At 34.3% G+C, this 16079-nt stretch overlaps 2 protein-coding genes across 2 annotated transcripts; both read right to left on the bottom strand.

Annotated features, from left to right (window-relative positions):
• Nucleotides 1-74: 74 nt before the first annotated feature.
• On the bottom strand, nucleotides 75-8653 carry LOC140039915 (sodium-dependent phosphate transport protein 2B-like). Its single transcript, XM_072085508.1, has 6 exons — nucleotides 8564-8653; nucleotides 7135-7225; nucleotides 4031-4303; nucleotides 2652-2962; nucleotides 2028-2244; nucleotides 75-1566 (listed from the first exon to the last, which is right to left on the bottom strand). Exons 1-6 carry the CDS (start codon nucleotides 8624-8626, stop codon nucleotides 608-610), a joined length of 1914 nt encoding a protein of 637 aa, XP_071941609.1. The 5' UTR covers nucleotides 8627-8653; the 3' UTR covers nucleotides 75-607.
• A 1044-nt stretch (nucleotides 8654-9697) lies between these two features.
• Nucleotides 9698-15210, bottom strand: LOC140039914 (sodium-dependent phosphate transport protein 2B-like). The gene is made up of 6 exons (XM_072085507.1): nucleotides 14946-15210; nucleotides 12928-13036; nucleotides 12143-12415; nucleotides 11723-12033; nucleotides 11310-11472; nucleotides 9698-11116 (listed from the first exon to the last, which is right to left on the bottom strand). Exons 1-6 carry the CDS (start codon nucleotides 15174-15176, stop codon nucleotides 10224-10226), a joined length of 1980 nt encoding a protein of 659 aa, XP_071941608.1. The 5' UTR covers nucleotides 15177-15210; the 3' UTR covers nucleotides 9698-10223.
• Between the last annotated feature and the right edge of the window lie 869 nt (nucleotides 15211-16079).

The raw sequence follows: 16079 nt of genomic DNA, 5'->3' as shown, positions 1-16079 counted from the left end.
TTTCCTCTATGAGCGTCAAACAACCACTCCCCCCCCCCCCACCCCCTACTTTTCCCACCCCAATCCCTTCTTCGACTACTTTATCAAAGGTAAAATACTGGACATAATAGGCACACGTAGTACTGTCAAGATTGGCAGCAAAATAGTTCCTGTGTAATAAACTATACTAATATTAATGCGCACGGACGGTTCTTACACACTACGTACCGTACTTTTGAAATACGCATGCTATGCGTTAAACGGATAAAAATGGTGATGCATTTCTATCGCGATAAAACAAAATCTATGGGTACGAAGAAAGAGAAGTTATAGTACGGTACAAGTCAACAACTGGCTCACAATCTTATCTTAAACATCTTTCTATAGTTCAGATAACAGCATGTATAAATCATTACGATATAAACAAAATGCAATAAAATATAGTAGGTCTATTCAGAATTCGCTAATTAAAAATCCCTTCAGATCATTAATTTTAAATTAAAACATAAATAAGTAACCTGAGTTAAGAATAAAATATTTGAGGCTAACACATAGTAATGTCTCAATATGTGTGTCACAAACATCAAACTAAAAAGATATAGCACATTAGGACATACCGGTAAGGCGGCTAAACCATTGTACCATTCAATGAAGTAACAGCAGCAGTATCGACTTGTTCTACGGGTGTATATGGACGTTGTTCATTTGTAAGAGTAGCAGTATCGACTCGTTCTACGGGTGCATATGGGCGTTGTTCGTTTATAGCCGGCCTACATGGACAACACCGTTTGAAAACCGATAACGACTTAGTAATAAGATTATCAATCGGTTGTAACGATCGCATCCATACCGGTAGGAAGTTCCAATTTTGTAGCAGTTTTGGAAGAACAGTTGGACATTTGCTTTGTAGTATATTAATAACGATTATTAGTGTTATTATTACAAGAAACGATATACCAAACCCAGCAAGGTACATAGGGCCGGCAAGGGTTAATCCGAAAACGGCCCCAGGTAGCATGAAAAACATCATCAACAGGTAGAATATGGCGAACCAACGATATTTTGCAGTTGTGTTACCGAGATGCTTGGCTAACTTAATCGGGGTTCTCCTCATAATAGGGACGGGGTACCAGACTAGAATACCACATATATTGAATAGTAGATGACAAAGAGCAATTTGTAATGCACTCTGGAATTTATCACTACCACTGGCCAACGCGGCTAATATACCAGTAGCGGTTGTACCAATATTGGCACCGAGTGTTAGAGGGTACATTCTATCGAGTGATATCAACCCCATACCCACAAGTGGCGTTATAGTTGAAGTAAATACGGAACTGCTTTGCACTAAGAAGGTCATCCCAGCCCCGACGATGATAGCCACGTAACCAGTAAGGAAGGCGAAAGGCTTCGGAAAGTCGGCGTTGATGTTTTTGCGGACGAGTTCGGCCATTTTACCCATCATCATTGACTGAAGAATCTTGACCAAGAGGATCAAACATGTGCATAGAAGAAATAAAGAAAATAGTAGCAAAATGGCGCCGACTGTCGAATCGGAAAGACTCGTGTCAGAGAACAAATGATGACCTACAAAAAAAAGAAGAAATATAACTTAGTTTTACATTCATAAACAGACGATACATCGTATTAAGTTGGGAAAGAAAGGATATATATTGGTCATTATTGTAGAAAATTAGTTCGTAGTCTATTTGAATTTGTCACAATAAGGTTTATCCATTATCCTTATTACAACTTTCTGGGTTTATCGCAAATAGCGTGCGCGCATGGTGGGAAGGGTTTGGGAGCAAACGTCACGATGCGTACGTACGTGATTTGTTGTTTGTACGTACGCATCGTGACGTTACTCCCAAACCATTCTCATCATGCATTGTACAATGACGTTCCTCGCGAAATCTATTTGCGATAACCTTATATCATAACGCAAATACTGTATGCCGTCTTGTGATTGCTAGCTACGGAGGATTGGGTTCAAATTAGGGGACAGGCGTTTTCAGAAACATTCAGAAACTTTTCAAAACATCACTTACACTTTGCCCCATCCACTAAGGTAACATTAACCATGCTAGTAACATTCCTGACGGCCGTGTCCCAGATTGTACCATTTTCAGCAACCGTAACGTTTTCAAGTGACGTCATAACGCTAGGGACTATTACCTCTTTCTTGTCGCATATCGATTTGATCATGCTCTCCGATACAGCATCTTCGTTGCCCTTCGCTAAGTCAGTAATTATATTTTTGTTTACCTGGGTGTAAAAATAAATTTTACTTTAAACCTCCAGTAAGGGGAACACACTTCTATTTATATGGTAACATATGTATAATCAAATAAATACACCCCCTAGACATGAAAAAATATAACACAATTAATATCGAGAAGTGACAGTAACAATCAATCAAAAAGCTTGGTAAATTGTAGATTATGTCAATCAATGAATTATACTATAAATAGAAAAGTGTGTATATAATGCAAGTAGCGGAGCGTTTATTTCAGGGGGCGTTTATTCAAAGCCGGGCGTTTATTCAAAGCCGGGCGTTTATTCAAAGCCGGGCGTTTATTCAAAGCCGGGCGTTTATTCGAATAAATACGGTATTAACAATAACAGTGGTAATAAACACAACCTGCATTAGGCCTAAGTGGTTCCTGTCTCACCTGAATAATCTTTTTAGTAATTGGTTTCGTCAGCACCTTTAACAACTCCACCTCCGCATTTTCATTGACTTGTACATTAAAACTATCGACGATCCAGCTCGAAATATGGAATAGAAAGTGAGTTATTGCCTCTAACGGTAGGAATATTATAACAGCTAACCAGTTGAACATGTCGTGGACGGTAGCACCACCAAACGCACGTCGGAACTCATCACGTTGTTTCGACTGAGCCATCGATACGATAGTGTTGGTGACTGACGTACCGATGTTAGCTCCCATCACGATGTAGATCGCAGGTTGGACACTCAACACTGAAAGAAGAACATACGTTGATTAGACCAATCCAATGATTAGACCAATCCAATGATTAGACCTACACATTGATTAGATCTACACCTTGATTAGACCGACCCATTGATTAGACCAACCCGTTGATTAGACCAACCCGTTGATTAGACCAAGCATTGATTACACCAAACCATTGATTAGAGTTTAGACCAACCCATTGATTAGACCAATCATTGGTTAGACCTACACATTGATTATAACCATTGATTAGACCTATACATTGATTAGACCAAAGCATTGATTATAACTATTGATTACACCTCATATCAATTCTCCATTTCCTTCGATTGTTATTAATATTACAGTAGTGTTTATTTTTAGATCAGAAATGTTTATTAAAATTAATCATCTACGTTCTCTCCCTAATTACAAATGCAAACAGAATAGCACACTGTGTATTATATGTTTATTCACAGGACAATCAAATCGTAATTAGGCCATTGCAGACGTCAATATATTAAGTCTGGCGTATACACGAATGCAGAACAAAAATTAGAAAAGCAATTTGGTTTACACGATACAATTGCGTGGGTTTGTGAACACTTATGTCAACTTACTGGAGGCTGATCATCATCTTTGATTAATGGTTTGAAATGGAGGAGGGATGTGTTATTTGCATGCGACGTTATGAAACAATTTCATATTAATCATAAGCATCAAACTTGCAATACGTCACAACACGATATCAACATGTGAACACTCTAGTTTTATTCATTCGTTATAACACCTGTTGTTCCATAAGGTTTATCGCAAATAGCGTGCCTGACGCATGATGGGAAGGGCTGGGGAGCAAACGTCACGACGCGTACGTACATGATTTGTTGTTTGTACGTACGCGTCGTCGTAACGTTTGCTCCCAAACCCTTCCCATCATGCATTGTGAAGTTCCTCGTGAATTCAAGCTATTTGCGATAAACCGTATTAGCCACTGGTTTATTATGGTAATGAAATTAATAGATTTATGGTTGATAACATCATTAGTAAAACATGTATACTTTTTTTTTAAATACTAAAGCAACATAATTACTTACGTCCAGCAGCTACCATGGTAACGACAACTGACGTTGATGTACTTGAACTTTGAACCAATACAGTCACCAATATTCCGATCATAAGCCCACAAATGGGGTTGTTAAGAAGTTCATTCTCGCTCAGGGCTTTCCCGGCAGTTTTCCCACCTAGGAGTTTGAAGGCATCTCCCATAATGCTTAGCGAACAGATGAACGTATATAGGAGAAATATTACGGCGATTGGCTTGAGGAAATATAGCGACACACGTTTTATTTTTCCGGATCTGTTCAACTCTGGAAAAAAAACACAAACAAATGAATGATTTTTTTGATTTTTAATAGAAATACATACGATAGGATTGTAATTTAAACAACTAGGTACAAATGAACTTTGATTGGTTGGTTTACATTTTGATTTACATACAATATGCAAAAAAAGGAAAAAAACATAGGCATGAACCATGAGAGAAAAAAAGAAGTGGGGATCGCTTTATTGCTGAAAAAAATTCAGCACTTTTTTCAACTATTTCACGTTAGTGGATTCGCCAACTTACGTATATTGAGTTTCTATAGCGATGCCAAACCCTATATTAAATATTTTTTTTTTTATTTTTTTTTTATAATACGGTACTGATGATATGCCAGTTTTTAAAATTTCAGTTTTTTTTTTAATGGACAAAATAAAGATAACATGACTATACTATGACTGTCGACCGAATGAACATAAGGAACGGACAAATTTGGACCCAACTGGTTGACAAGACACGAAAACCAGCTCAAACATCACTATTAAAATAATACGCTTATAAATATTATGGATAAATAACATGATACAGAATGTTTACAATGTTAAATAATGGTAATTTATCTATCATGGTAGTGCAACATAAATTGGAGTTGAATTAATTTCATCTACTAAGAAAACGCTGACGGCGAAACAGGTACGAGATGACGTCATTAAAACGTCTTCAAGTTTTATTCATTTCCGGTGAAAATCTCTTAATTTAACGTATTAAGTTTATCATCGCTTTATAATTTCCACCAATATTGCCATGTTGGTGAATTCAAAATCAACCAAAACATTTTAAAGAAACTACAAATAAGAGTTGAACCATCTTTAATCACCCTCGTTACAACTGCTCTTCGTTCATAACCTTACATCCGTCACAATAGGTATTTGCATGCACGATATTAAACGCCTTAAACACATAACAACATCTTACGTCACAGCTCCTCACTACATCTAATTCGTATACTGATGTACTATATCATGTGCCGAACATGTGAACATAATACGATAATTTATCAAAACATTTAAAAAAATATATAAAAAGGTTAACAAATTTAAATGAATCAATATGGTTTTTTATAGAAGGCACGGATTTGAATTTCTTTAGACTGTTAAATCGTCGAAACATGGTATATTTTTTGTTAATGACTATCGGATCGAATAAAAGGCTTTTTTAACAGAAATAACTTTTTTACAGGTAGGCCTATTCCTAAAAAAGATGTATTTATTCGTAAAAATCATAAATTTACACTATTTAAAGGACTTTAAGGTGGGCATAGACTTCAATACTTTCGAACATTTTAATGAAGCATAAACAGTGTGTGTGTTTTAAAATACTGGAGAAATAGAATCGGTTATTTTTTTTAATTAAATCTGTAGGGCCGAACACTGCCCGTTCATGACTTTCCAGGTAGCGCGCAAAACCCGGATGTCACAATTCACGCTACTTTCTTTTCTAAGAATCCAGGAAAATGCTACGGTTCAAACTAGTGACCTGTCCGCTGACCTGTCCGCTAGTTCACAATCAGTAAAGGGTATTATATACTCGGCTGTTATCGGCACAACACGATTTCTGTTCAAAACAACAGTGTGTGTTTTAAAATGGTAGTTATATGGATACTAGAGGAATCTAGAATTCTTGGGGTTTTATTTAAACAAAATCTGTAGTCGGGCCGTACACTGCCCGTTCATGACTTTCCAGGTAGCCAGCGATGCTATGACGTCATAATACATGCTACTTTCTTTTCTAAGAATCCAGGAAAATGCTACGGTTCAAACTAGTGACCTGTCCGCTAGTTCACAATCTAAATGGTATTGTATACTGCTCGGCTGTTTCGGGACAACACGATTTCTGTCATTATAATCTTATTACGCTGAAAAATGTAATTTCACTATTCCCTGGAAAAACTATGAAATGTTTACTCGACTGTTAAATCATATCCATTTATAATAAAACTGTTCATTCAATTATTGTATTAAATACATTTATCTGGTAGTAATTGTTTGGAATATTAATTCATAGTAATTCATCATTTTAGTAATAATTTTAATTACTACTTTTTGTCTTAAGCTTTATGTGACAAAACAAAAAAGTATGATGTGCCCATATATGGACATGAATGATGATGATGTCATATTACTACCATATTTGGATATATCACTAATATAAACTAGTTTGATAGTGTAGACAGAGCTTTAAAGTTCGTCTCCTTTTAAGTCTTTATTTAATCTAAACAAACATATTTTCTACAAGTTCTTAACATTATTGTTTTTTTTAAATTAATACTTTTAGAAATACTGTAATGTAATATACATAAATCGAAAAAATATGTATGGAAATTACGATTTAAAATAACGGCAAAGGGGTACAGTGAACAGTAAACATAAATTATACGGACTTTAGGTCTAACAATCATTTGTTATATAAATTTTAGTAATGATAATAATTTGTACAGCATTACATTTTTATTTTTACATTTTAAAACTAATCTCACTATGATTATATTGAAAATATTCTTTTTTCCAAACCAATAATTAGTAAAAACTAACCTTGACAGTTTCGCTGTCCTGATCGGACAGCTTCTTCAGAAATAATGATCGTCTGTCCGATCAGGACAGCGAAACTGTCAAGGTTAGTTTTTACTAATTATTGGTTTGGAAAAAAGAATATTTTCAATATAGGCCTACTTATACCTACAAACCAGATGAACATTTTTAATCATCTCACTATGATTAATAATGTTGTTAATTTAATTAGTAATGAATAATTATTTTATATGTACAGCATTGTTATTATTACATTTTAATTAATACTAATTATTCAATGATTACTTACGGTGCCATGGCGTCGTTTTGTTTTTGTATTCCAGTAGCTCCCATGGATCATCGTTTCGCGCGCATTTTTTCGTCACCTGGTCTTGAGGTACCTGTAGATAAAGAAGAGAAACACGGTTACTTAATATGGTTTTATAATCTCTATTGTGAGTGTGTAGTGTTTACTGTTAACATAATATTGTTCTCATCCTTTAACATTAATATTAATATTTTTGTTTTTTAATGTTTACAAAACTTTTATTTCCAGCAGATTATCCTTTTTTTGCATCTATAACTTCTTAAATTTTACTTTCTTCTCTTATGTGGATTCATTCCACTTTTTTTTTTACTTATTTTCTTTAAAAAAAAAAACTATTTCCATATATTATTTTGTTTATACATACATTATCATTTAACCACATTGATTACATAGTTTCCTCTTTTTATACATATTATCTATAACAAATTTTCTTTAACAAAGCTTATTTTTTCTTACATAGTTGTTTTTTTTTTTTTTCATCTACGTGCATATTTATTTCATACAATTATAATACGTTATGTTGAATAAATCCATCCCATGGGTTTGTCCCATTTTATTTTTCTTTGGATTTATCTATGCTAATTACTTACTAACTTTTTACTGTTAACATTATATTTTCCTCATCCTTTAACATTGACTTTTTTGATCTGTAAATGTTTACAAAATTTATTTCCAACAGATTATCCTTTTTTGCATCTACAGTATAACCCATCAAAGTTTCATTTAACTTTTTTTTTCTTATGTGGGTTCATTCAATTTTTTTTTTTTACTTACGGTATTATTTATTTATTATTAATATTAAGACAGGCCTATCCTAAATATACAAATTGAACTTTACACATCTTATACAATTATGTTTTTTGTATGTTTAATATACCGTGTAGGTTTATTCAGGAGGCAACAATTTATAATTTTATAATATATATTTATTTTTACCTCCATGATTTGCATATCTAGCCTAGGGCTAGGCCTACTATAGTACTAACTAGACATATATTATTAGATCTGGACCATCCCATATCTTGTTTTTAGCCCTTTTTGTATTACTTTTTTCTTCAATTCAATAATAGTATACCCTTCCAAAGTTCCTTACCGTAAAAAAAAGTACTCCTAAATTAAATGTCATCTTATGATGACAGATTTAGAAACTACTAATGACGTACTATAGCTACTACATAGCCGATAGCCTCATATATAACACTACTACTAAGGAGGCTAGCCGCTAGGAGGCCTAATAATCATCGGCGGCAGTGACACTGTGTTGACAGGCATTATTTTACGCGCGAATTCAAAATTGGCGCTCAATAATCCTACCTACTATCTCACTAGCCTAGTATAGGCTAGGCTAGACGGCCTACCTAGATTTCTGTGAAGGTCAATTCAAAGAATAATTGATGCAAAAGTAAGATACCTTGATGGGCAAAACCTCCAATATAACTTCATTTGTTTCTGTTGATTGCTGTTGAGATTCCATCCTGCTTTTTTACTGTTTATGTTTTGTCAAAACTATTACATCAATGCTGATCTTTTACACACAGTGAAGGTACGTATACACAACCAAAGTCATGCTTCACTTAACAATATGAATAAACATTATAAATAAAGACGTTTCATTGGATAAGAAAACATAAGTTCTTCCTTTGTGTCCTATAAAGTAGCGCGCAATCTGGAGGGGCGTGGCTAATTTGTTCATTCATAAAATTAATATATTATCACGCCAATTCACATGGTATTCACATGTTGTTTGTACAAAGAAAGGAGCCTTACACGGATGTTGAAACCGCAAGCAATATCAAATTAGGATAAATAGCAAAGAACTTACTTGACCTACCTTGAACAAATTATATAAGAACAATCTGTTTACTACACACATTGTATGAGAAATGTAGAACTACATTTGCGGACCTTTTTTTTAGTATGGTGTAAAAGGACAAGGAAATAGATGACGTCAGAAGGAATAAAAATTACTGATTTGACGTGGCGTCAGGTAGCATAATATAATAACCGATACTCACTTTTATTTAAATAAACAACGAATCCTCAACGTAACGTAACGTATTGTATATGAACCTTCACTTCAATTTTTTTCCTTTCTGTATTTATAATAAAAATAGTCTTGGAGCACTCCAATTACAGTTATATACTTTAAAGCTTGGTTCCCACTAGAACGTAAACGCAACGCAAGCGTTTTAACTAATGACAAGCGACAGTTAGCAATCACAAGCGAATAAGCCATCGCTTGTGATTGGTCAATTCACTTGCGTTGCGTTGCTAGTGGGAACCATGCTTAATATATCCCATATAATGCGTTGAAACCGTATACCACAATCCAATTTCATAGTGATGATTATACGTAAAATTTCCAGTGAAAGAAAAATAAACATCATCCGATATACTTTATAGGACCATAACAACAAAAGCTATCGGTCAAGTCAGTAAAACAATAACAGACACTGCACAAACGTATTAAATTTTTAGATTTTATTATCTAACAGTTTTTTTTTTTTCTGGTCAAACCAAACCAATGTACATAGTACATACTTCAAAACTTTAAATATTACAGTACTGCATTTTCTTACTGGTTCTGTAAAACATAAATACATAACGCTATAGTACCAAATATTATGTACGACTGGAAGGAAGTGCAAGGCAGTAACAGCAAATATACAAAATGTCATTTCTTCGAAAATGAAGAAAATTAAATATATACTATAATTTGTAAATAAATAGGGTTACCGTTATTGGTAATGAGTATGAACTGTTTGGCAGTGAGCTGCAGTATATAAATTAAGCCTACATTTACTACCTCAATAGTACGTGACCAAATATAGTCCCAGGCAGCCTGGGTAAGAAATTTGGTAGAAAGGGGTGGGATTCTGTGTTATTGCTTGATTATACAGTACTCCGATAAAGCATCTTGTTTGAAAATGAAACAGACTTTAGAGGGTGGGATTAATTTAAAATTTAGCATGGGATTATACTTGGTCATATATAATACATAGCAACAATACTGTTGAAAATTAATAATTAAGTAACCTAAAATAAATTATAAAAATCTATAAATATTGTTGTTATACATTAGTTATAGTAATATTTGTTAAATGATAGGTAGATTCACTTTTTGGGTGCTTCTCTTGTTTTTGTGAATTTTTAGAACACTTGTTTCTAAAAACGGACATTAATTTAGTGATAACTCTATCAATAGGTTCTAATGAATGCATGCACAGTGGTAACAAATTCCACGTCTTTAAACAATTTGGTAACCGATTATTGCATTTCTTCTGCATAATATTAATTATTAAAATGATTAAAATAAAAGTAATTATTATTGTTCCTATAATAGCAAACACTACAATACCTGCTAACGATAGTGCAAAGACAAATCCAGGCAGTAAGAAAAACATACAAATGAGATAAACTATAGCAAACCAACGATATACAGCTGTTGTGTTACCTAGGCCCTTGGCTAACTTAACTGGTATCTTACGCATGAAAGGTAGAGGGTACCAGATTAAAATACCAGAGATGTTAAATAATAAATGACACAAGGCGATTTGTAAAGAGCTTTCAAACTTGCCACTGGACGAGGCAAGTGCCGCCAGAATCCCAGTTGCAGTCGTGCCAATATTAGAGCCCAGGGTCAAAGGGTACATCCTCTCAAGCTTAATCACCCCCATCCCAACAAGTGGCGTCATCGCGGACGTGAATACTGAACTGCTCTGCACGATGAACGTCATCACGGCACCGATGATTATTGCTAAGTAACCAGTCAACCATGACAGCTTACCGGGTAGATTTGCGTTCAGGGTTTTCTTGATGACGCGAGCGACGTGTCCTTGTAACATCGAGTTCAGTGTTTTTACGAGAGCGATCAAACAGCCGCACAGAAGAACCAATGAGACGAACAGAAGAATCCCACCAATAGCAGTTTCAGATAGGTTTGTGTTGGAAAAGAGATAATGGCCTAAAAGAAAAATAAACAGTTTTATTATTCATTATGACAACTTACAATGAACTATTTATTACAACTATAACTACAACACACGAGTTGGACAGATAAGCAGATGATCCATCACTTCACGATTGTTCAAATTAAACTCTATGACATGTGGCAATTTTAATTGGTTACCTATTAACAAATTGTATCAAATACTTACATCGTTCAGTTCCAACTTCTTTGTACAATGTTTCGTTTGACTGCGTTCCATTCAAAGTAGAATTTACCACCACCATGGTCTTCTCGCACCAGTTCTTCAACAAGTTAGTATCGGCCGCACTCAGCTCGCCAGTCGAAATCTTATTCAGAACTTTGCTGTCAATCTACAATAAAATAAAACAATTATAGTATAAAGATCTATACATGTTTAAGACTTCCAACCGTATCAGTTTGATACAAGCGATGGGTTATCCAAACTGTCGATTGTCACTGTTCAATTCAGTTGCATTGCACTTACATGAGTCATAGTGGGAACCAAGCTTTAAAAAGTAAAATTAAGCTAGCAGGACCATGTATCGGGATGACTTTATTAAGTAGATTATTAAAGAAAAATTGAAGAAAGCTGGTAAATACCTGGATTATCTTTTTGGTGAAAGGCTTTGTTAAGACCTTCAGTAGCTCAATGTTAGCATCTTCATTGCTCTGAATGTTAAACTTATTTACTATCAAGCTTGTCAGGCGGTATAAGTACCCAGTTAGAGCTTCAATGGGAAGAAGTATGATGACTGCCAGCCAATTGAACATGTCGTGTACGGTAGCACCTCCAAAAGCTCTGCGGAATTCATTACGGTCGCCGGATTGAGCCAGAGAAACGATAGTGTTGGTGACCGACGTTCCAATGTTGGCGCCCATAATTATGAATATTGCAGGTTGTACTTGTAATACTGTAATTGTAGAAAAAATAAGAATATAAATCCTATTGCTAAAATTAAAATTTAATAATTCATTTATAAATAATATAATACTAAATATGTAATCATATTTAACACTTACATTCAGCTGCTACCATGGACACTATGATAGATGTTGATGTGCTGGAACTCTGTACCAACACCGTCACCATTATTCCAAGCATCAGGCCACAAATCGGGTTGCTCAACAGCTCGTTTTGAGCAAGCGCTTCTCCAGCAGACTTTCCTCCAAGCAGACGAAATGCGGTGCTCATCAGGTCAAGGGAACAGATAAACAAGTAAAGAAAAAACACGACAAATATGGGCTTCAGGAACCACAATGACACTCGCTTCACTTTACCACAATTTGTGAGTTCTATTGGACAAAAGAAAATTGTAATTGGTAGAGTATTTGCAAAGCTTAAAAGTTGTTGTTTAATTAATAAAATTAACCTAATAATACCAAATTATGATGTCAGGTCTCATAAGCACTTTTTACATCCCTTGTAATTGTATGTAAAGCGATTACAAGTTTTACTAATCTATTGAACAAGCCCTTGAAATGTATTTAAACTATAAATATAACAATTTACACTAGATAAGAAAGTGTACACCGATATTAAATCGGAAATTAAACATGGCAATATCTATCATTATCATATAGGCCTAGATTATACAGCAAATTGGAAGAATGTAACAAACCAAAATAGAAATGAATGCAACAAATGATGTTTACGGTGTGCGAGGAGGAGGAGGAGGAGGAGGAGGAGGAGGAGGAGGAGGAGGAGGAGGAGGAGGAGGAGGAGGAGGAGGAGGAGGAGGAGGAGGAGGAGGAGGAGGAGGGAGTATGGGGGAGGAGGGGTTATAAATTAATAAATGTCTACATACCATCCCATGGGGTCGCTGTATCTTCAATTTCAACAAGACTCCAGTGATCTACGCTATCTTCTTCCTCTGGACTCGGCAATTGCATGTGTTCGTCTGTATTTTTCAAATTCTAAATAGAAATTTAAAAAGTTATAAAAGGGGAAGTTGCTAGGCTTTAACCGATTCACCACGATAAGCGCTTAAAGCGCTCAAAAGGTTAAAAGTCAAGGTCATTGTAAACAAATTTTCAACAAAAAAAAAGTAAATCGAATTTACATGCGCAGTTTGCTGTGCATGAATCGTAACAACAAATTATACAAAATACTCACAACTTTTTTTTAAAAAATATGCTTCTAAATATATAAAAACAATTGTTGAAGTTAGTTTGAAAATAAAATTCGAAAATATAACCGTTTTTCGAAGCACGCTGTTCGAAACGCGACAGGCGCGTTGAATGAATCTAGGCCTAGACATACAAGGTAAAATCGTCTAAAATCCATCTTTATTTCTAATAATCACTATTTTGAAGCTTGTATACAATAAATGTATAATAAATAAAGATTATGTATCAGTTACAGTGTCTAAATCGTCATATTTCCATGTAAAAATGTGATTTTTCTACCGGAGAAAAGTCGTGAAGATGTCCTCACAAGGGCCGCGCCATATTGTTTACCTTTGATTGTAATATGAACCCTGACATGTCAGATGCATTATGGGCATGAAATATTTGTTCAAACTCTGCGCAAAGGTCAGTTTATTGAAGCATAACTTTTGACAAACATTTTGATACCAAACTTGTTTTAATTTCATAAGTTTTCGACGCATTTTCGTCAAATTTTCTGCAAGCTACACGTCTAAAACAGCGGACTAAGCTCCCGAGGGATGCCGGTGCGCGTGGGAATCGCGAATTCCAAGTTGCTTTCGGGATGTTTTTTTTAACATTCCCGGTGAACAAACAGCGGCGAGGACGCTCTCGGGGCGGCTCCCGATAGGCCTAGGCCCCATATGGTCATCGTCGGATGAGTCAGTCTACTAATTTCTTCATAATTTCGAAACCGGTCATTCATAATGGTCAAGTTTGGTCTTATTTTGAAGAGAAGAAATAGGTTCTGATGAAGAGATGAGTTTTATTATGAAATATTTATTAATTTTTGTGCATTTGGTAGTCAAAGATAAATTACAAATTTTTAATAATTTTCCTAAAATATTTCTAAAATTTGCATAATCCATACTCCGCCAAAATAAGTTGTAACACAAATTTGATAACATATTTGGAAATAAAATGTCCTTTGCATTATTTTTGTTTTTTAATTTTTTTAATGTCTGTGTTTAGAAAAAAAGTTAGGGTTAATTATATGACATATGCTTTTTGGGTCCCAGGGGAGCAAAATAAACTTAGGGGTCAATGGGTTAAAGGCCTATTTGTACAATTATGTAATTATTTGGAGTAAACAAAAAAAATGGTTTAATTACTTACAATGCCAACTAACATTTATTTATTTATTACCATATTTACTGAGGGTAGCCTATCCAGTTCCTAATAGTAATAGAACTGATCATTCAGGGGCCTCGATAAAACAAACATACAGTACAACTTGAACAACACATAAAAATTAAATATTAAATATTCAAATGACATAAAATATATTAAAGGCTTAAAAATTTACAATGATTATATAAAATTCATATAAAAGTTAAAATCGTTGACAGATAAATATATATATACATACGAACAATATTAACTGGAAATAAACATTCATAAATTAATTCAATCAAGGTCCTGTAGGCCTATATATTATTAGGCCTATGCCTAGCTATACACTGAATTAAAAAATCACTCGGCTCATTATAAATTTTATAATGAAATCCACAACGTGGCCATCCATGATGGTGGCACAAAGACAATGTAAAATAACACCGGTTTATCGATTTATTTTAATGACAAATAAATTAAATAACCATAAAATTGACTTTTAAATCCTAGGCCTAACATGTATTGATTTATCGTATATGTAGGCATAAATAATGTTTTGACTTACCATATCGTAAGTTGGGATGAAATGTGCGCCTTCTTGTGCTTTTGGATGAGAATCTGGATCGATATCGACAACAATCATCATCGGCTCTCTTTCATGATCAACATCATTTTGACTCGACGGCAAAGCTTCATATTTTGGAAATTCAACTTTAGTTGCAGATTCACTTAGTAAACTATCAGCACATGCTGAGTTTGAAATTTTACTTGGGTTTGTCTCTTCAGCGAAAACCATCTTGAACAAAAGTCAGCCATCAACTGAGCCGGTTACCGGTATGTCTTAAAAATCCACATGCCATACCCAAGTAAATTGACCAATCAGCAGCGGCGGTTGGTTAAAATGGTGTTCACATGCTCGAAGGTGAAGAGCGCGTGGACATATAGTTATTGGGTCGCCCACTTTATAATATACAGTAAAAATCCATTTTTACAATTATTAAAATAGAATTACCAATATTAAACAAATATAAATATATTTAGTAAACATTTATTCATTGAAAATATTAAGTAGAAAAAATTATTTATAGTTAATATTTGATCCTAATATTGTTATAGTATTTAGATAGGATGAGCTACCCCTGTATTGAACTAAACTTGACTTTATGAATGAATCGTCATTTTACTACGTACATAAAAACAACGTTGATGGCGGTGTAGTAGTAAAAAGCGGGAAAATTGAAATGTTATGTTATTGTTCAGAGTGTTTCTTTTATCAGTAACGATACAATAACATGCATACGTTTTTTTAAATAGAATAGATTTATAACCAACATTCAAAGTATTAATATAATGTTGAATTTTTGAGTTAGCGTTCTACCAATGATATTATCAAAACAAATGTAACGGATGTTCGCCAAGAACGGTAGTTGGCCGGGCCTAAAAAAGGCGCGTATTTTTCTTTGTTTTTTTATCCAGTGATAATCGTGTTTTGTCTCGCTATTATTCGATAGACCATTGTGCTGAATGCGGCTCAATTGTATTTGGTTTGTCAACTATACTACTAAAGTTGTCAGGTATTGTGTGTAGGTTTTGCTTGTGTTTTTCTGCAATCATTATACTATGTTTGAATGACTTAATAAATCGAATCTGAATCTGTGTGTGGAGAAAAGAGAAATTCTATTTATAGTCGGCCTATACG

The sequence above is a fragment of the Antedon mediterranea genome, chromosome 2, assembly GCF_964355755.1.
Source record: "Antedon mediterranea chromosome 2, ecAntMedi1.1, whole genome shotgun sequence".
Taxonomy (NCBI): domain Eukaryota; kingdom Metazoa; phylum Echinodermata; class Crinoidea; order Comatulida; family Antedonidae; genus Antedon; species Antedon mediterranea.
The sequence above is the reverse complement of the archived record's forward strand: the minus strand, read 5'-3'. Positions and strand labels throughout refer to the sequence as shown.